The 22,689-nt window shown below is 39.1% G+C and overlaps 1 protein-coding gene across 2 annotated transcripts in view; it reads right to left on the bottom strand.

The window, feature by feature from the left end:
* Positions 1–422: 422 nt before the first annotated feature.
* LOC149180706 (uncharacterized) overlaps positions 423–22,689 on the bottom strand; it is a 230,048-nt gene continuing 207,781 nt past the window's right edge. Inside the window, exons 4-8 of one of the 2 annotated variants that reach the window (XM_089416240.1) lie at positions 2,109–2,144; positions 1,737–1,976; positions 1,491–1,629; positions 1,130–1,291; positions 744–1,022 (exon numbers count right to left, since the gene is read on the bottom strand). In XM_089416240.1, the coding sequence (XP_089272366.1) occupies positions 961–1,022; positions 1,130–1,291; positions 1,491–1,629; positions 1,737–1,976; positions 2,109–2,144 (639 nt within the window). In that variant the 3' untranslated portion in view covers positions 744–960. Of the gene's footprint in view, positions 1,292–1,490; positions 1,630–1,736; positions 1,977–2,108; positions 2,145–22,689 lie in introns of both variants that reach the window. The other variant, XM_089416239.1, reaches the window with a different exon arrangement.

Genomic DNA, 22,689 nt, shown 5'->3' with positions numbered 1-22,689 from the left:
TTTATTGGTTTAAGATGTCCAGCCCTTTGAATTTCACAATTACCAGCTCGATTGAAAACCTCCCCATGGGCATTAACAGCTGGCTGGCATAGACTGATACCGCACAGAAAGTTATGCTCCAAAGTATTACAATAGTGCCCACTAAGTGACTACCTTGTGATGCTGTTTTTCCCCATCAATAATGCTTCCTTGAATAATAGAACATGATCAAGTTGGCGAGATTTAATCGTTTGATTAAGAACTTGGAGAAATATATGCGGTAAGATGTGCAATATCATGCAGAAAGATTTGCATTTTCAAATATTTGAAATGCAGAAAGGAAGTGTTAATTATTTAACGAGGTAGGGAAGAAAATTTGTGATTGCGTATGATTGATAGAAGAGTTTTCCAATGTTACTGCAACAATCCATTAGTCAAACACAGAAAACATGAAAGATCACAATACTTTTATTAGTCATCCCGATTAGTTTAGTATACAACATGATGCTTGCAATAAGGAAGAATTGCCCCAGTCAGAACAACCCCCCATATTTTCTGTTTCTTCATTGTGAAATTATGCTACTTTGCATGTTTTTTTCATTGAGCACTTGCTAAATCAGAAATTTGTCTGCATGCAATCCTACGAGCCCAATGGCTCTTTTCAGTCACCATGAAATGTGAACTAAAACCAAGTGGTTGATCTTTGCTGATCTTTGCCAACCAGTACTACTGACCTGGGAGACTGATTTTACTGAAGAGAATCATAACACTAATATATGGGATAAAATAAGTTATATTTTCAATTTACATAAAAATAGAATAGTAAAAAATTACAACCTGCTACGATGTGTGAATTTGAAAGGATTAACTACAACTGCTACATCATGAACATTGACAGCCAGGTCAGTCACATCTACTGATGAACTAAAGTGCTCCACATCCCAACCTTCGATATCTTTTGGCATGTCTATCTCTAGAAGCTTAGCCACGATATCCTGGGCACTCTGGTTTGATGAATTCTGGATCTGCATTAACTCTTCCTTCTGCTCATCCGTAAGAAATCCCAAATGATGGCATGTTTGAACTTCCAGGTAATTTGTGCCAAAATGAGTTTTCTCACCCATTAATTTATTGAGTGAATTGGTCGTACCTTTTTCTTTGCCACAATCAGGATTGGACATTATGCAGTGAGGCCCTTTCATAATTGTGTGCTGTGATGTTCTTTCCATCCTTTGTGAATAGAAAGAAGCTGCTCGAGTGAGAAGTATTTTTACAGCACTCTTGTACTCCTCAGGGTAATGCCGATAATGACCTGTGTATAAACAATTGTGAAAGACATTGAACAATTAATCTGAAGATGATCTTGAACAGATAGCAAAATTTTCAACCATAGTTGGTATAAAAGCTTTGGAGTGCAATGAAGGATTTCATGCTCATATAATCTAAGATCTGAATATGGAAGAAACAATTCATGAGTTCAAAACATTGAAAATCAATGACAGGCTCCTTACCAACATGAGGGGAACTCTTCCATGAAACTAGCTTCACATCGCCCCCAAGTTCACGTAAATGAGAAGTAAAATTGCAAATTGTCTCAAAAGGTGCAAGATCATCATCTTCTGAGCACAACAAGAGGATTGGGCCCATGTTCTGCACATGGTGACAGAGTAATACATTAGAAAAAAACAATTGTTTAGGCATAGAGAAAATTTAAATCTGCAAAATATATTCAGATCCATCTAGATTTCTTCAATTACCACTGATGAATACAATGTCTGCCAGTATTCTGCACGCTGTGTTTCAAATCTGTTGAGAAAGAGAGCATCTAAGACCCAAGATGTAGCCCAAGCTCCCCATCTGAGCACTCTTGGTCGATGGGTTAGGTTCAGAAAGGTCGGGTGGACTACAAAATTAGTACCCCTTTCACTAATGAAGTCTATAGGGCTTGAATCATATATCTGGCCCGATATACACTCTCTGAACAACTTGCACCTTCCCTTCAAGAAAAGCATAGCATGACAAGAGCCAGTCAAACTCAAAATTGAAATGACATGAATCTGAATAAAAACTCTGTTTTCTAAAGAAACAAAATTTATTCAAGAAACAAAAGTCAACAGCTTTAAGCTTACTGAATCAAGCTTCAGTTCTTCACAATCTTGAAGTGTCTGAAAAATAACCAGCAGAACCAGTCAGAAATGTAACAAAATATGGTAAGCATTCTATTTTTTGTCACAAAATCCATTGAATTCTATTACAAATCATTTAACTAAACAGATAGTTTAGTACACCCTTACACCTGTCCTTGAGCAAAAGAATTTCTATAAAAGCTCAAACTTGACATTATAGATCAAACCATGAAAAGTACAAATAAGCATATTGCAGCAACTATTTTTACAGAAGTGGTCCCAATGGGTTTTGATCCCTATCAGCTCCCATGGTCAAACCCACAACAGGACAGGGATGCACATCCAAACAGAAAAATCCCCTGGGAGGAAAAACGCCAGTATTCAAGGTGAGTACCATGCAGCATTGCTTCCCTGGACTATAAATTATCTTAACATTAACCTTCATGTAATTATCTATACACAAACCAGTATTGGGTTTAAGGAAAAGGTAATAAAAATAGTGATTTGACCAGCCAAATTTAGCTCCAGTGTAAGACATTAAAGCCAAACCAATATCTGTTGTTTATGCAATTCAAAGGACAATTGTATGCGGAAGCCGACTTTCCCTTGATAGAGACTTCTGAGTCCTGACAACGAATGTGACAAAACAACAGAAATCAGGGCCTTATGTCACATTAACGGCATGAATATTTCAACTTAGGTCCTTCTGAAGGTGGTAGGATGTGCATGGTTAGGTTATTGGAGGATCCTTTTTATTATGTTTATGATCACTTCGTGATCAGGTCAGATGGGAAATGGCCATGACTCAACCCTGCAGTGATGACCCAATCAAACGTACCTGAGTGAGGCCACATATTTAAAGTTTAAACCAAGGCTATCCGATAACTTGATTCAATAATTCACTGAATTAATTTGCAAATTTGAATATTGGTGATTATTATTAAAAAAGAATTTTGATGATTGGCTTACTAACAACAGTCGTTGAAAATTATTTTTTGATGACCTGGGTTGTTTGGGCATTAGATCCTCACGAGGCATGAGGCGATACCACATAGGACAAGTGCCCACTATCACCTCAGCCCAAGTCCCCACTCCTAAAGCCCAACTCATATGAAAGGCTATGGGAGGATTCCCTACATACACAATTATCTCCACCAAAAATTATTAAAGCAACGACTAATATATGTATCTAGGGTGGAGGTAGGAATTATTTGTTTAGCGGTTAACCTTACTAATCTATAAATAAAAATTTAATTCCAAAATGATGCAGATCAACAAATAAAATCACTCAAATCTTAAGAATTTTACCTCTAAATTGACACAAAGAAAGAGTGATAAATACTCATACCAAGTATGTAGTGTTTTCCTTGTTCTGTCCTTGGATAAGTGGTTGTACTTCATTAATTTCCTTTCTGTCCTGTAGCTTCAAACCTGCATAAAAGTGCAGAAAACAGCAAAGCTAATTGCCCTCTTACGGCCACTCACAAAAGTAGAAACACCTTAGATTGGTGATCTATGGGTAAAAAGGTTTGGACAGCAAATACATGAAGATATTAACAGTCAAAAACCTTAGATCTGCAAATATAAATGGATTTCCAACAAGATGGAAATCACTTGAAGTGATTTGGGATTAAATTCCCCTCAGTTAAACTGCCCCGCTCCCCCCCCCAACCCAAATATAAAATTTAAAGAAAAAAAAAATAGATATATATATATATATATATATATATAGCTTGCAAATTAGGCTTGTAATGGCTGGAAACCACTTGCTTTCACTTCATCAATTTAAAGATAATGCAATAATATTATATCTGAAATAACATAAAGGGTTTAAGGGATGATTACTTGTTTATGTCCCTTTGGACGGTAAATTTCCCAGATCTGCTGTAAAAATTGTTATAATAAATTGCAGATCTGCAAAGCCTAACACAATGCCCTTATGAAATATAAAATATTAATGCAGAAAATGAGAGGGTAAATTATCTTAAGATGTGGAATATATCTAATGGTTCACTCCTCAAAATCTACTAGCTGTCAGGATCTAAATTTACGCACAAGCTAGGATTTTAATCTATTTTTTTTTATATATGATAGAAAAGGGAATGATATTTTCAAATAAATGTGATTACTATAGTGATGCTTCCCTTTTCCTTGCTTATCTTTCATGTGTTGGATTGCGATCACTACCCCCTCTAAAGCAGTTTTTACTTTGGATTTTAAAACGGAACGGGAGTAGCCTAGAATGTCAACACAAGTTCTCTAATTTCACTATGAAAATCTCCTCATTCGAGTTTTTTCAAACCACTAAATCAAATGTAGCACTAATAGGATGTCACCCTTGCTAAATATACCTCTATAAGGGTTTGTCCAGCCACTGGATTTGAATACCTTTGGCACTAGCAAAGGGTGAGGTGAAGGTTTGGGCCTAGATCACTCCTTCCACGTGACTTGGAGCCCCTCAATGGATTGACCTAGTAGCTTTGTGGTAACCAAGAGCAATTGTGTCTATACTATGGAAAATAGATATTATAGCACAACGCTGAGAAAAGAGAGCATAGAAAATTCAATCCACATAAAGGTATTTGCAGATGAAACGTTTCTATTATGGCATAAAACGATCTCATAGTTCAATAACAACTATGGAAGGAGGATCCTTCCTTTTATAATCTTTCTCGTAATAGCAAGAAAACAGCTAGTTTGACTCTCTTCAAAACTAATATTATTTGACTTGTCATCCACAACTCTAAGTCACTTCATGAGAAAATAATTTTTACATTACAAAAAAAATTAATTAACCCAAAAGAGGTTCGACTCGGCTGGAGAAGCAATGGTGTGATACCCCTTTCATTCCCCCAAATTTTGTAATGTAATTAAGAACATATAATGTTGGGGTGTCAGCATTGATGCTACGATGTCAAACTCTATTATATGATGTACTATTTATTTTTATTAATAAAAATGATAGAGTTGAAGAAAGGAAACATCCAACAGATTATGATGCGTTGGGGAGGGGGGAAACTTGACTTAAGAGGAAAAATATACCTTAGGTGAATATTTCTCTTTGATGTGACAATTAGTCTTCCCAAGAAGCTGGAACTTTGGGAAGATGAAAGGTCAAGGTGTGATTATAAAAATAAGATGGAGGAGCAATCAAGGGATTCTTCTTCTTAGTTCTTATGCTTCTAGTTTTTCTCTCTTCTATTACTCTCTCATACATCTCTCTCTTGTTGATTTGTGTAGCTTGGGAGGTACTCCAAGCCCTAGGTTTCAGGGTTTGGAGGGCAAAGAACCACAAGGGTCACTTGTGGACTTGGAACCCAAGGTAGGCGTTTTGCACCCATCGGGATTTGAGCCAAAACCATGAAGAATTTGAGCATGAGAAAATTTGAGGTGATAGAGCTTGGCGAGGCGATTCCAACACTCCAAAGATCACTCAAATCAGAGCTCTAGAAATGAAGATATGAATTTTTGAAGTTGACAATTAATTATGGATAATCAAAGTCATGTAGGCTTGAGGAATTCATCCAAGAGACATGTCTCTTTATTAATTCGTGGAGCCCCTCATTTGTGTATAAATAGAGGGTGAGTTGATGTCATTTTCTCATCCATCTTGTGCAACACAAGGCAGAAAGAGAGCATAAGAAACTCAGCACACCTTCCTTAGACTGGGCCGCAGATAGGAGATATCCCAGCATGAAAGTGTGGAGGGTTACCACTGTTTGGACTTAGGAAAAGAAGCAGACCAGCGACGAGTTAAAGGGCTGTTTGGGCATCCTTTTGTGACTGTGTGGGAGCTGTTTCATCTTGTAGGAGGGCCTAGTTAGAGCTGAGGAACAGGTCTGCTGGGGCATCGTTGGAGGGACAAGGAACCATGATTATGTTGTCTGGAAGCTACAGGAAGACTGTGTGTTAGGCCACAGACCATAACACTACAGTCAAGGGTTGCGTAGGGCTGTTTGAGGCATTATATATGCCCAGATCAACAGCATAATCAAGGAGCTGTCCTGTGAGGTAATGCCACAGAGTTTAAGGGTTGTTTTGATGACTGCTTGAGGGTTGTTACAACATTGTTCGGTGCCCTAACCAGTCACTGTGATGACAGAAGCAAAGCAGACTTGTTGCAGCAGTTGAACTTGTGTTGGGTCAAGGATATTGACCAGATTTGGATCATAGTATTGCAGCCTGTGGAAGCCATGTATTGGAGTTGACTTGGGTGTCGTGAAGACTTCAATTAGGAGCAGATTTTGCAGTGAAGGATTGGGCATCATTGGTCTGGTGGAGGGCAGCGTGTTGATAGCCCAAAGTAGCCCTAGACGAGCTATCTTGAAGTGATGAAGAGGAGCTGAATATTGGGTGAAGTTTGGTGCCGAAGTGCAGTACCTTGATGGACAAAGGTGACTGCTAGCCTGGCAGTTTGGAGCTCAGGAAGTGGCCAGCCTAGAGAGCAGATTGATCGGCCCGTGTACATGCTATAAAAGTGGCGTGCAGCAGTGTTAGGTGGCAGGCGTCTTGGAGTCTCGATGTGTTGTCCTTTGAAGGACTAAGGGGCAGCTAGTGAGCAGTACGGGAGCGAAGGACTGGCAGGACAAGATACGACATAGAAGCTGCAGCGACGTTTGTCATTGTATCTTGTATACCATACACTGTTGTATTATTCAGATTTAGTATAATATAATGAAGATTGAGGTTGTACATAGTGTACAATTTGTTAAAAACTATGTATATTAGTGCATATGTGATTTACTACGTTATATTTCTGCTGTGCAAAGTAGTTTATGGTTGGGATTCTTGGTTTGGTAGCGTCGCTGATTTTAAGACTCTAACCTAGACCCAAGGTCGTGGAAATTCAACATCTCTTTCACTTAGAAAAAAATCGAATTGGCAAAAGGATTGGTGACAAAACCCAAAGAGGTTCAGACCTTATGACCATCCATAGCTCTCTTAGATCTGTTAAAGACCCCATCGACCCCAAGGAGATGAAAGGTGTTTATGTTATTCCCTGTTCTTGTGGGACCCCCTACGTTGGTGAGACTGGACGCTCTATTAATCAAAGGCTATGTTGCCAGGAAACGTGGGTTCGGGGATGGGGACAGGGACGGCATTTTTGGAAACAAGGTGCGTGGGTTCGTCGGGTAATATAATAATATTAAATTTTAATAATTATATTTTATAAATTATAAATTTATAATTAATAATATATATGAAATTTGAATTTGTATATTTTTTCAACTTTAAACAAGCAAACTTTAATGATAATCATTTAAACATGCACATCATTGAACATTCAACATTGACATTGAAATTTCAAAATTTATCACCAAAAAACTGTTCATTGTTTACATATTAACATGAATCATGATATGGGACAGATTTTGTCACACACAGCTGACTGAGATACACTAGCCAAGTTTCCTACAAACTCAGGAGTACGCTCAAAAATCATAAGTATTCTGAGTTCTCAAAGACTCAACATTTTAAACTTTATTTTATTGGGCTGCCTTGTTTGTTTTGTGGGACAGCAGTGAAAATATGCTGCCAGCAGCCATAATTTATACTTTAATGTAGCCACAAGCCTTAAAAAAAACCACAGAATTTATATGTTAATGTAATGATTCAATTTTTCAAAAATTAAAATATATATACTATGAAATGTTTTACTTTTTCCTGAACAAATTCTAAACCATTTAATTGGATTTTGTTGATCCATGGTGAAATTACATTGCAAGGGCAAGAAACACCATTGATAGAGGGTAGATAATGAACTGGCTTGAATGTTGTGTAGATGATTGAGTTGAAATACATTCTCACTGAACGGTTTATATTGTAAAGAATAGCACAGAGCTATATTCAGTGTATGAATGCATTTATGTAATGCTATTCATTAATGCAAAAAATGATGAAGATTTTCTGCGCTTTATTAATCTAATTGCAACTATTTCAGGTTAAAAGAACTGAAACGTATACTTCTCATATTATAGTATATAGTATAAAAAATTAAAAATTTAACAAGTCTGGGCTGAGTAGAGGTAAGTTTGTGGCATTGTCATCTCTATTTAGGGCTTCGGTTGGGTACAGGAGTCTACATAGGGAGGCCGAGGTCTGTTCCTTAGTGAACAGTGAGCTGTTTTATGTAAACAGTGGCATGAATCAAGCCCTACAGCTCAGCGTTTGACAACAAGGAGGAGGAGGGACTATGCCGCAGCTGTAGGAGGCAAATTGAGTGTATAAAAGTGGACTGACAGTTGTGGCTCATGTTGCAGACAGTCCGAAACAGCAAGAAATTGTGACATTCATTCCGGCAAGCCTTTAAAAGAACCCAATTTTTTTTTTTGAAGAACCCGGTTCTTCATGGAAGAACCCGATTCTTCTGGGTTCTTCTAGGAAGAACCCGTACCCGAATCCGGTACTTGGGTGCGGGAACCCGGGACGGGTTCGAGAAACCCACCCCTAGGTGCGGGAACCCGTGCAACATAGATCAAAGGATTCATGAACATTTAGCCGACATTAAACATGGGAGGACCCGGTCTTCTACCCTGGCAGAACATGCGGAAAAAACTAAACATCACGTATGTATTGAAGAGGCCCGTGTTATTGCCAAGATTGCCCCCTTTCTTCACCGAAAGTTTAGGGAAGCCATAGAAATTGAAAAAAGGCCTAAGAATCTCAATAGAGATGACGGATGGAAGATTAGCAGATGTTGGATCCCTGCCCTTTCATCCTAGCCACCCCCGCCCTCCCCTTATTTTGTGATCTTCTCTTGTCTTTTGACCTTGGATTATCCCTCATCCTGTCTCTGCTCTTGGATTTTAGTTCTATTTAACCTTTCTATTGTTCTCCTATTATGATAAGATAACCATCTATAAGGATAGTAAGAATCTCTTTAAGCCTTAGTTAATCAACATTATTAACATGTTAATTTATTAAAGGATGATAAACTTTATTAATGAATATTCATTTAACCATTTAGAATTTCTCTTAGTCCCTTAATAACCTTAAAATAATAATAATTGTTTAATTGTTTAGTAGAGTGAGCCCTTAATAAACAATGTTAATTTAATTAATATTTAACTGTAATAATATTTAGTTTACTCTCATTAAATATTAACAATTAAAAATTTAATTGAATATAACCTAATAACCTTAATAACCTTAAAATAATATATTTTTTAAGATATTCCCCTTTCCTCTAAGTTAGACCCTTATTAGGTTAACTTTTTAATCTTTCTTATTAATTCCTTTAATATTAATAAGATTAATTTAAATTTATACAACTTTAACATTAATAATATATATATTATTTTATACTCCTTAATTATATGAAGTTAAAACTAGGATTTAGTTAATCAGTAATATAATATAATTAAATAGGCTTCCAACTTAATAGAAAAAGTCAAAGAATGGTTCTCTTGAATATAAATATATTAGGATCTCAAAAAATTTAAATTAAATTTACTCTAACTTACCAACTAAGTGAACCTTCTTGATTTATTATAAACTATTAAATTTAATAATAAAATTAACCAAACTAACTTTCCCTATCCCTATCCCTTAGTCCAATTACAGTTTCCTGGTCAAACTTAGCCGTTTCATGGTCAAATATAGTCGTTCCTGGTCCAATATAGCCGTTGGATGATCTGCTCTCTCTATTTAATTTGTTGCCTTAGTCTGATTCTTCAACTTGTCCTGACGATGAACCACACTTGTTGGTTCGAAACGAGTCGACAAATATATCATGATGTGATTTCGCCGAAAAATTCTTCTCAACATTGATATGGATCATAGAAGCCTCAACTCAATAGTTAAAAGTTGTGAGTGATAGCTTATGTGATAGGAAATGAATGTGTTGCAGTGCTTTTTCTTTGGACTAGATGGCTCTAAGGACTGGGAATGGTCTTGGTTGTGTGTGGCACATAGAGCACTGAAGAGGGGAGGGTTGAGGGACTAAAGAGATTAGAGAGAGACTCCCTTGTGTTGTACAGACTTGCATGGTCTTTTTGTGAATGTGAGCTTGGTCAAAGATGGAAAGGATAATCACAGAGTTTTCTTGTGTGTTTGTGAAAGAGAATGGTCTTCACTTTTGGGTTCAATCCAAGGTTGCACGAAACGGGGAAACGGGTACGAGTTTCCGAAACGGGAAGCGATACGAAACGCGACCTCCCCAAATTTTGGAAACGGGGAAACGCGAATATATATATCTTAAGACATTTAAGAAATATGTGCAATTATAAAGCATATATGATACATTCTAATTTATTACATTATGATAAAACTGTCAATTGTCAATGCATAAACTATAAGTATCTAAATTTGCATCACATTTACTCATGAATAATCACATAATGAAAATAGAAATATCCAAAATCAGCCACGAGAAATTTCTATTTTCTTGTCTCGTGCTTGATTGGGAGTCTCCTCCTACATAGTCGAACGACCTTAATGCTCTTGATTAAATACAAGTTTCATACCCTAGTACCCTACATTCTCTTGATTATTGGGAGTCTCCCCTGCATAGAGGGCTTGGTTCTCTTGATTAAATACAAGTTCCATACCCTAGTACATGATAAAATCCAATGGAAACATTGCAATCCCCCCAATCCTGAAATCCTAAAAAACAGATAAGTTTGCTGGATTTTGAGTGAGATCTAAAATTCTACTTTCTCCATATGAAATCCAATGAGGGCGAAACCACTCTCAAACATCCTGAGTCATTTCATGGTAATGTTAAAAATTTAAGTAAAAGGATGAAAATGAAAAATAAAGGAGAATATCACTTTTACTTTAAGAATTTAACATTACCATGAACTGCATATCAACACTAGGGCAAAAGTTCACTTTTATAACATTAGACAGGCATCTGGAAGCAACTAGAAGTCACTAGGCTAACGTAAGAATAGATTAAAAAACAAATAAAATTAAAAAAAACACAAGTGTTGAAACGTGGGTCGTACAGCCCTGAAACGCGTTTCAGGCCGTACTGGCCACGTTTCAGTTTCGTGAAATGTGACAGTACGGCCTGAAACGCGTTTCAGGGCCGTACCAAATGCGTTTCAGCGTTTCGTACCCGTTTCCGTACGGAAACGCCCTTCTGCCCCACGTTTCCTGCAACATAGGTTCAATCTGATCTAAATCTAAATGTGTGAAATACCCGAGTTAATTTCTCCTCAAGGCATCAAAATCTGGCACATGGGTGGCTAGGTGCGACAAAAATTGCAGCATAGTTGAGCCTATGGTGGGCTGGAACGTAGTTCACCCTACTTCAATTTCCAATATTTTTATGTCTACAATAGATAAATATTTATTTCTGTGTTAATGCTATTTATGGCATAGATGGCTTAGTGACATGCATGATTATTTAAATGCTCTTTTCAGAAAGTTTATATGGACATGCATTTACCCTTCAACGAATTTATCATCATTGTAGGTTGTAGCTGTTATACTATTTGGCTATAGTTTTTTATATGTATTAAATTTTGTAATAGCACTGGTTGAGGAAGATAGGCTTCTTGAATTCTTCTTTAAACGAGTCATGTTCACATTTCTACTATAACTTTTCTTCTAGAAGGTTCTAGAAGTTGAAATTTAGACCATAGTGAGGGGGAATTGTTGAAATATGTAACTAGGTTCGATCTTCATAATGACATGTAATCATGATTTTACGTATATAATGAAAAGAGAAAAAGGAATTTATTATTGTTATTCTTGAGGCATGGGTTTCACGCTGGAGGGAAATTTATTTTTAGGTCAAGCACCCATTGAGTGCTTCTAGGTTTGTCATAAAGTCAATTGAGTCATTGTCATGAATTGAAGACCTATTTGGGCATGTTACATATTGTAAAGAAAATTTATTTGAGTCAAAATAGAGTCAAAAGACCCTCCAAGACCTTGTCATGGCACAAAGATCAAATCGACCTACATGAAGGGACAAGTCAGCCTAAAGATAGCAATTCGTACCCCTCAAAAGCCTATATATAAGAAGGAATGAACTCGACCTCATTTGGATACACTCTCAAGGAAGTTCAATCCCCTCAAGAAAGAAGCGGGTAAAAGACGAAGAAGAACAAGAGCGAAGTTTTGGGCCTCTCTCTCTCTTTTGTTAGGGTCTCTACAGTTACTGGGAAAGAAAAAAATTTTGAAGCTGCATCGAAGCTGTGAAGCTGCTTCTAGGTCGAAGCTATGAAGTTGCAAGGTCGAAGTTGTGAAGCTGCTTCTAGGTCAAAGTTGTGAAGCTACAAGGTCGAAGTTGTGAAACTACTACTAGGTTGAAGTTGTGAAGCTACAAGGACGAAGTTGTGAAGTTGCAAGCTTTGAATCTACCAAGTCGAAGTTGCTAAAGAAGTTACTGGAAGGTCAAAGTTTGTTGCAGGAAGTTGTGCAAATCAAGAAGGAAGGTTGACTTCGTCTTCGAGGAGTCTTGGTCAAGGGTCATAGATCTTGGAATTCGTCAATTGAAGATTCTATAAGAAGAAAAGAATTCTTGTGGGTTTTCCTCTCAAGTGGAGAGGTTTTGGACCTAGCTGATAGCCTATATCTTGTGTCCAATTGTCTCATTGTTATTTATTGTTTGGTAGATGTTTGATGATAAGAACACAATAATAATCAAAGAAGAAGCTCACAAGATAAGTAAAAAGATATCACAAGCAGTTATCAAAGTAAGAGAAATCACCTATCTAGCTGCCCTAGATTTCTCAACATGGTATCAAAGCTAAGGTTACAAGACAAGGAAAGGTAGCATAAAGGACACTCATGGGCCGAAGCACTAGAAGATCATCAAGAGCATCAATTGTTAAGAAGATAAAAGGATCGAAGTAATTTTGGGTTATCCTTGTTCACACATGCGAAGAGATTAGGGCTAATTTGTTGCAACAGAAGCCGAATTATTACAGTCACCTAAGGAGGCCAAAAACAAGTGGAAGACAAGCCATCCTGCAAGCCAAGTTGCAAAAGAACCCTCTATCCAAGCGAAGAAGAGAGGGGGGTAAAATCTCTTTCTTTCTCCCACACGTGAAAAAACCAGAGTTTCTGCAGTGACCTAAAATTTTAGTCAGAAATTGCAGGGGTCGAAATAGAGGTCGAAGAAGAAGCTACAAACACTGAGAAAGGGAAGCTCATCAAGGAGAAAAGCATTGTCATCATCATCAAGGAACCAAGGTGATCTCCCTCTCTTTGAAGGAAGAAAAGTGTTGTCATCATCATCAAGGAACCAAGGTCATCTCCCTCTCTTTGAAGGATCACTTTTGAAGGAAGTCATCTTCATCAAGAAGACATCTTCTATTATCAACATCATCATCAAACTCAAGAAGGCATCAAGTTGAAGATATTTTCAAGGAGTATCTTCATAAGTAAGTATCTTTATGTCCACAGCTGAATCTATCAAAATCACTTCATTTTGCAAGGAAAGCAAAAAATTGGTTGGGTCATCAAACTTTCTTGCACGAAAGAAGAGGACACATTTGATCCTCATAAAAAATGAAGTCGTTGATCATGTTGAGGGTTCAATCACTAAACCTCCAAAGGAAAAAGCTCAAGCTATAGCGAAGTACATGAAAGGGGAAGTAAGAACTCAGAGGACTCTTATAGAATCCATCAAAGATCCCCTCATACCATATGTATCAAAGTTGGATACATCAAAAGAAATATACGAGAAGCTAGTACAATTATTATCTGTAAGCACTGCTGGAGAAGTGATATCATTAAGACAAGAACTCTACAAAATGAAGATATCAAAGGAAGAAGGATTAGCCTCATACTTTATGAGGGTGTCAGAAATTGGAGACCAATTGCAAGGGTTGGGGGAGATAATGTCCGATAAGGAAATGGCCACTGTGGTGCTCAATGCACTACTGAAGCAATGGGGCAACTTCTTATCAAGCATTTATTGAAAGAAAGAAGCCACCCCATTCAATAAACTTTGGTCATTATGTAAGTTTGAAGTAGCCAGATTGAAGGCAAAATGTGATGTAGGATCAAGCGAACAAGTTCAAACATTTGATGCCATGGCTAAAAGAAAATGAAAGTTTAGAAAATTTGGTACTCAAAAAAAGAAGAAGATTATGTCAAAGATACAATGCTATGGTTGTAAAAAATATGGGCATTACAAGAGAAATTGTCCTAAACTCAAGAAAGACAACAACAAAAGAGGAAGGGAAGAAGCCCATATCACCGAAGAAGTGGAAGACGCTGAAAAGAAGAAATCAAAGGAGGAAGTAAAAAATCTATACTATGATTGAGATAATATTCTCCACCAAGTTCTTCTTAGTTTTTGTAAGATGTAGCTATCATGATCGAAAACATTATAAGCATGATAGGACGCATCATCTTAGGGGATGGCATCATAATAGCATATGATTGAAGCAACAACTCATGACATCATCATAAGAAGCTTGAAAGATAGCTGAAATAGAAGTCTATCGCAATCATCATTAGAAGGAAGTAGCTCTTGGTAACCTCATTGAAAGCATAAGTGGTACTTATGGGTAGAAGAAAGTCATCTAGTGTAGAGATTGTTACCACTCAAACTAGCAGGGGTCCTAGAGGGGCACTTGCTAGTTTAAGAGCAACAATGGAACTATAGCCCACTGTCACCACAACTAAAGCTCCCTACTCTTTATGGACTTTCACCTGGTATATATAGAGAATCACCTACGAAGGATAGATTAATGAAATGGATAGGAGGTGATTACAATAACCCTTTCCTAGGAGAAACTCAAAATTAGGGCTTGCTTGCTTTTTAAGCAAGGTGTAGGGTTCTCTAGGAGGGGTTGATGAGGATTTGAGAGCTAGGCCTAAGGAATATGACTTAAAAAGGAGCTTCCTAATTCCTAAAAACCTTATGGAACTTGGTTTCCCAAGTGGTTTTTGAAGAATCAACTTTGATAGGAAATGGGACCACACGGGACTAAGTGGACCCCAAGTTAGGTCAAGGGAATAGGGTTTAGCAACCAATGATGGGCTTAACCTAATCAAGGAGAAGAAGGGGATAAAGGAAATAATTTTCAATGAAAGATGACACAATGATCCCTTGAGGCTAATAGTCAAAGGAGACCATAGGCTAGAAACGATCTTTGAGCTAGGGCTTGAGTTATCTCAGAAACCGACTGTTGAAATTGTCTCAAAATTGGAGGGCACCTAGGACAAACTCCAACATAGCTATAGCCTCAAGATCGAACTTTTATAATGGAGGCATCCTTGGGAAAAATGATGCCCTAGGTCACCTATATGAACTAGGCCTAGAAAAGAAAGGAAGAGGGGAAAAGTTTGGGGTTTTAGGGTGATCACCTATGGTAGACCAGTGCCTAATCCTTTGGGGAGAATGGAGTCAAGAATGATTATGAATTCGGGTTTGATTTTCTTGGTGAAGGAGGCCTTAAAGACAACTTTGCTTAGCATTAGGGCAGAAGAAAAGTAGCTTCAAAGACTTTAAACTTCGTTTTGCAAAATAGATGGCTTATCAAGATAAATTTCAAAAATGAAGTGTCCCTAGGAACATTCATTCATTATACATGACCCATACATGAAGCAGCACTATCTAAAAACAAAATTTCTATAACTTCGCAATAATGGATGCAGTGATTAAGCCCTAGTATAGCGAAATTCCTAGCAACAATGTATGTGACAAAATAAATAAAGAATAACATTAAATTGCACTTACATGTATCAGAATATATCCAACCATCCAAAAATTTGCCAATCAAGAAGCTCCAAATTCCAATACATGAGAAAATAACCCAAACATCAAAATTCATTCCATGCTCCAAAATTTCATCCTCCAAGAAGGATAGTGAAGTTCTCTAAAGAGATACAAGTCCAAACCAAGTGATGATACTAAAATGAAATCACATCACTTGTATTTATACATGTCCAAATGAATCCGATTTGCCTAATGAGGACTAATTGAGCCCCTAAAATAAAATAATGTACAAAATAACTAACTTTTGGTGACAATCCCACCAAACTAACTCAAAAGCAAAAGAATAAGCCTCTCAAGAGGCCGAATGACCAATAATGCATGTCGTTGGGCCTTGCAGGAGGCCTAATGAAGTCCATAGGTGCCATAATGTGAAACAAGACTCCCAAAAGCAGTGGACAAGGGGGTGGCTCCTTGTTCTCCAAGTAGTAACCCTGTGGTGCTCCCAAGTGGGTGTGGGGCTAGGTTGCACAAAGCGCTGAAATGATTTGGAGTTTCTAAAACGAGTACGTTTAGAAACGTCAGCTCCCAAAAATGGAAACGTCAGTTGAAACGTCGTCCAAAATGTCATATATGTTAATATATATCAAAAGAGATTTATAAATAAGTGAATAACACATTATCTTGCAAGAGAAAAGGGAATAAGACCCATCTATGATAATTTAGAATGAAAATCAAGTCTATATTAACTCTCATAGATGATTACATGATTGTCGATTTTCGGTTGAGTTTCGACTGAGTTTTGGAGTTTCGGGTCCGGGTACGTCCCAAAATGTCGGGTTCCTAGAAGTTTCATGCAACATAGGTGTGGGGGCACACAAGTGTCCTCATGGGTCTCCAAACAAATCGAAGATGCCTATAGATCATCTGCAAGGGCTCAGATGATAGTATAAATGATGCCAGATCGTCATACAAGTCCTGGGTCATTTGCGAAGTGCATAATGTAACTATGGGGCTGGCTGGGCATGGTGAACCAGGTTCATCTTCTTCATCCAATAGGTGAACCATAAGCAATCTTTGAATGACTCTGGGAATCCATAGTGTTAAACATACATGGAATGTAAACAGCTAATGTGGAAGATAAGCATTAGATTGCATATATTATTGACATGATATACATTTATAGTAAATTGATGTGACCCTTGGATTCATATTCCAAGTGGTCTCTTGGACTCCGATGGCTATTCACATTCCAAGCCAACCCATAAAGGATTAGGTGTCCAACATTCCCCCCCTTAATCCAAAGGGGTATGTATGAGTCCAAGAAGAGAGTTGTAATACAAAATGTGCAAAAATGCATGGCAGCACTAGGCTGAATGTGCTCTCTGAAATGTTGGTATAAGGGGGTGTTTTAAGGATGACCACAAACACTGGAACGCTTAGTGCAGTTCCCGGAACTCTTCCAAATCTGGCATGACGCTGAGGTCTTCTGCTAGAGGAAGTGCTCCTAATGTTTTGAAGAGGGAAACCTTCAACCTTGAAAGGGAGGTCTCACCCCGCATAAAAAGGGAGAACCTCAACCTGAAAAGGGAGGTCTCAACCTATGATGGTTTAAGGATGACCACCAACTCTGGAATGCTTAATGCAATTCTTAGAACTCTTCCAAAACTGGCAAGAAGTTGAAGTCTTCTGCTAGAGGAAGTGTCCACAATTCTTTGAAGAGATGTCTCAACCTCGCATAGATGGTTTAAGGCTAATTATCAACTGAAGGCATGCTCAGGGGCATATTTGACTCTGGCTACAACTCTGAATCCGGTATGGCAAGTTGTGATTCAGGCTCGCTTGATGTGGCTTTGAAGCTTGTAGATGACCATCACTTCCCCCCTGTCAGATACAAGGTGAGATGATAGAGAAAACTCAACTGCAAGACCTTTTCATATTCTAGAAGAAATTCTGACATATGACTAAAATATCTTCTTGGCTATTTGTTAAAATTGGCAACTAGGGCCAAACTCCATGTTGGTCATCTTATTTATGGCAGCTGATATTTTTCTTGGATCCCTCTCATCGAGAGGTGTAGGATTGATCTAAATATCATCTGATTCCGATAAGTATTCATGGATTTATGAATTTATTTGCGTTATAAGACAATTTGTCAAGGTCGGCCAGCAACCAAATAAACCCCACATGTGCCCAATGTTTTAGTATAAATAGAGGTGGCCTTCAAGTCATTTCAACACACTTGGGATCTCTTCCTCTCTCTACTTGTCTTTGGGTTTTAGTAGGAGGAGAGATCCCAAGGAATAACATTGCCCTGATCTAGAGGGCAGAAAGCCAGAACTGCCGGAAAAGCCAGAACTACCGAAAAAGCCGGAAAAGCTGGAACTGTCGGAAAAGCCAGAAAGCCAGAACTGCCGGAAAAGCCGAAACTGCAGGAAAAGCCGAAAATGTCAGAAAAGCTGGAACTGCTGGAAAAGCCAGAACTACCAGAAAAGCTGGAACTACCGGAAATGCTGGAAAAGCCGGAATTGCAGGAAAAGCCGGAACTGCCAGAAAAGCCAGAAATGCCGGAAAACTCGGAAATTCCGAAACTTCCAGAAAAGCCAGAACTACCAGGACTGCTGGGAACAACCGGAACTACCGGGAACAACAAGAACTGCCAAAACCGCCGGGAACTGCCGAAACAGCCGGAGCATCTGTCTCCGAAGGAGAGCAGCATGCAAGGGACAGCTAACTAACATTGGGACAGTTGTATGGTACTTAGCAGAAAATACACCAAGCATGCAATGTTATAGCTAGCATGCAAGGGACAACAAGCATACTAGGGACAACAAGCAAGCAAGGTGAAGCCAACACATAGGTCAAGATGGCAACATGGTGCAGCAATGGCACATAATGCAGTACAGTGATGGGTACAGTCATGATTAATGAAGCGTGATGAGATGCAGCATAGTGATGATGGGTGTAGCATGGTGCAGCGCAGTGAGGTGCAGCATGATGATGAAATGTAGCACAACGATAGGTGGAGTCACCTTGGAGAATTAGTTGAAGCAGCATGTCTTCAACTGATCTCATGTATCATCTTCTTAGAGATGATCTATGCTCTTATCTAGATAAGTCAGAGTGTTAACATCTGTTGTAAACGTACTATCTCTCTCTCTCTCTCTCTGTTGAACTATTGAAGAACATATAAGAAGAATTGATCAAGGGTTTCCCCACATTGGGGTTTGTCCCTGGCTAGCGCCACATCTTGTGTCCTCTTGTCTTGGCTTATCTTCTGCGATTTATGTTTATGTTCTATATGCAGTTTACTTTAATGTTGATGTGGTTGCTAATTTGGAAACGATATGGAGCTAACTGTGAAAATTGAAATAAATTGCTCTAAGCATAGAATATACCTAAAATTAACATGGTATCAGAGCTGAGGTGAAGACAATGCCCAAGCAAGAGTGAAAGAGCAATCATCGAAGACAGTTGGGAAAGGACAAAAGGATCAGTAGATTCCTCATCCCTCTTCAAATTCACCAAGGGTGAAGTCGAAGCAGAGAATATTATCAAAATGGCACAACGGAATATGGCCTACCTAAAGATCACTTCATTGGAAGACCGAATCTCAGGGTGGAAGGAAAGGCAGATAACTAGTTCAGCCATTATGCGAAGGAGTGTCCGAATGGCAGGGACACATCTCTTGTTGAAGATAACAATCATTCCAGGGACATCTTCAATGATCAAAGGAATGACAGGTAATGCAGGTCATCAAGGAAATGGCCGACTCTTCAAAGAAAGCAAGGAACCCCAGGTATGAAGAATCAAATGTTGTTTCTGACAAGATAAAGAAGCGCTACCTTGTATTGGCCCTCTCCTTCAGATTCTTTGGGAATCTAGCTTATTGATTGCAGTGCTTCAAGGCACTCCATCAAATAGAAGGGTGCTCTCTCTCTAATTTGGTCGAGATAGAAACATTTGTGGGATTATACTTGGAGTTGTTGCCACCTATCCCTGAAAGGGTGTAGGGAATGTTAGCTCTCAACTGAATAAGGGTAACTCGATTCATTTACAAAATCTCTTTTATGTACCTGATCGCAAGAAGAACCTGGTTTCCATCTCGGAAATGGAAGTCAAAGGTTTCAGGGTGACATTCATCGATGGAAAGGTACGTGTTAAAAAATATAATTTTCAAAGATGCTTTTTCTCATGGGTTCAGGGTTGGCAATTTGTATCAAGTTGCAGGATGGTCCATTGGGGATCATGTCAAATGGTGATAAAGATGTCTGAATTCAAGTAGAGCATGAAGGTACATGTCTGAGATGTACCGAAGGAAAATCTTATAAGGGGACCATTCCCCTCATGCAGCAGGGCCACAGGTTTGGAACAACCAGAGGAGTTTGAGATTCATGATCGGGAATCTCATGTATACAGGTGGAAGAAAGCCCTCTATGGCTTGAAGCAAAACACCCCAGGCGTAGTATGAGAGGATTGATAGCTATTTGATGAAGCTGAGATTCACTAGGAGTGAAACCGATCCAAACCATTACCCGAAGGTTGTGGATGATAGACCTCTCATACCGGCACCTTATGAGGACGACCTATTTCTAACAGGTGCAGACCCTCTCATTTGCAAAAGTAAGAGGGAGTTGGATTCCGGATGTGGAATGATAAACTGCAAGCCTGTGACTACCTCGAGGATCTTAACTTTCAGAAGTTATATGGTAGTGATGTCGGACCAGATTTGGGAAATGCCTCTGAGTTTCATAAATTCATTCGCGTTGATGTTCTTGGTGAACTTCCATCCGGACATATGTTTTGTAGTTAGCATGGTGAGCTCATATTTGGTTGAGCCTCACTGGATTGGTGCCAAGAATCTTCTGAGATATCTTCGGGGCACAATCTCTCATGGATTGAGATACACTGTCGGAAATATGAAACTGCATGATTATTCGAATGCTGACTGGGCAGGCAGTGTGGAGGATCACTAGAGCACTTCTCAGTGCTGGTTCTCTTTGGATTCTGCTTCGATATCATGGATGAGCAGGAAGCAGAAGTTGGTTGCTATAAGCACCACCGAGACCGAATACATAGCTACGAGTATGATCTCGTGTGAAGCTGCATGGTTGCAAAAGCTCTTAAGTGAGTTGTTTGTACACATGATGAATACCACTGTGATTCTCTGTGACAACCAGAGGGGGAATTCAATTATTGAGGAATCCCGTATTCGATGATTGCTCCAGCAGATAGACATTAGATACTACCTTATTTGCGATATGGTAAGTCGATGAGCGAGGAGGCTCCATCGCATTGAGGCTGATGTACAGGTCGTAGACATTTTGTCAAAGCCCCAGGAAAGTTCAAATCTGTGACTTTCCCGAACGACTTGGTGTCGTTGAGAGACCTTCTTATAAGGGTCCTGCATGTTGCATGCATTGAGCTCTGGGAGCTCTGGGGGGCTTGGGGTACTTACTAGAGCAACATACGACCACAGGGCGACTCACCCTCCCCTGGTGGTGCGCTATGAACAGGATGATTAGTTCTTCTGTGGGCCGGGATGATTAGTTCTCCCATGGCAACTGTGGAACAGGATGATTAGTTCTCCTGTGGGCCAGGATGATTAGTTCTCCCGTGGAAGCTGTGGAACAAGATGATTAGTTCTTCTGTGGGCCAGGATGATTTGTTCTCCGTGGCGACTATGGAACAGGTGGCGACTATGGAACAGGATGATTAGTTCTCCTGTGGGCCAAGATGATTTGTTCTTCGTGGCGACTGTGGAACAGGATGATTAGTTCTCCTGTGGGCCAGGATGATTAGTTCTCCATGGCATCCACTGACAGGATGATTCGTTCTCCTGTGGACAGGATGATTAGTTCTCCTGTCGAGGCATCCTACCCATGCAGTCTGGGACTCATGGGAAGTACCTCTCATCTGATCAATGAGCAGGGAAATGAGGATAGGGACCATAGTAGTACTATCGATGGACGCATCGTTGTATCTATTGTACTCCCTATGCTAGGATGACCTCCATTGATCTGGGATCAGTATGAGTGGTTTGAGACACTCTCTTGTGACATTGATCTGGGATCAATGAAACTGATCTGAGATCAGTATGAGTGGTTTGAGACACTCTCTTGTGATATTGATCTGGGATCAATAAAACTAACTTCGGGTCAGTAAGAGTGATGTGACACACTCTCTTCAGATGAAACTGACTTTGGTTCAGTAGAGAATGGTATGAGACATTCTCAATCAATTCTTCTTCTTCATGGTTCAGCAGAGCAGATCAGAGCAAAGCAGAGCTCAACAAATCAGAGCAGTGCAGGGCACTGATGGCAGAGAAAGTACAGTCGAACATATGGATCAACAGATGGAGTTCTCCCTAGTTGAGAGGGAGTGTTAAAATTGGCAACTAAGGCCAAACTCCATGTGGGTCATCTTATTTATGGTAGCTGATATTTTTTCTTGGATCCCTCTCATCGAGAGCTGTAGGATTGATCTAAAGATCATCCGATTCCGATAAGTATTCATGGAGTTATGAATTTATTTGCGTTATAAGACAATTCGTCAAGGTCGGCCAGCGACCAAATAAACCCCACATGTGCTCAACGTTTTAGTATAAATAGAGGTGGCCTTCAAGTCATTTCAACACACTTGGGATCTCTTCCTCTCTCTACTTGTCTTTGGGTTTTAGTAGGAGGAGAGATCCTAAGGAATAACGTTGCCTTGATGTAGAGGGCAGAAAGCCAGAACTACCGGAAAAGCCAGAAATGCAGGAAAATCTAGAAAGTCGGAACTGCCAAAAAAGTCGGAACTACCGGAAAAGCCAGAACTGCCGAAAAAGCTGGAACTATCGGAAACGCTGGAACTGTCGGAAAAGTCGGAACTGCCAAAAAAGCCAGAAAAGCCGAAAAAGCCGAAAATGTCGGAACTGCCGAGAACAATCGGAACTGCCAGGAACAGCCGGAACTACCA

The sequence above is a fragment of the Pinus tabuliformis genome, chromosome 3_2, assembly GCF_031772625.1.
Source record: "Pinus tabuliformis cultivar Carrire ecotype Pingquan chromosome 3_2, CPIR1, whole genome shotgun sequence".
Taxonomy (NCBI): domain Eukaryota; kingdom Viridiplantae; phylum Streptophyta; class Pinopsida; order Pinales; family Pinaceae; genus Pinus; species Pinus tabuliformis.
Note: the sequence above shows the minus strand (reverse complement) of the source record. Positions and strands in the feature narration are given on the sequence as shown.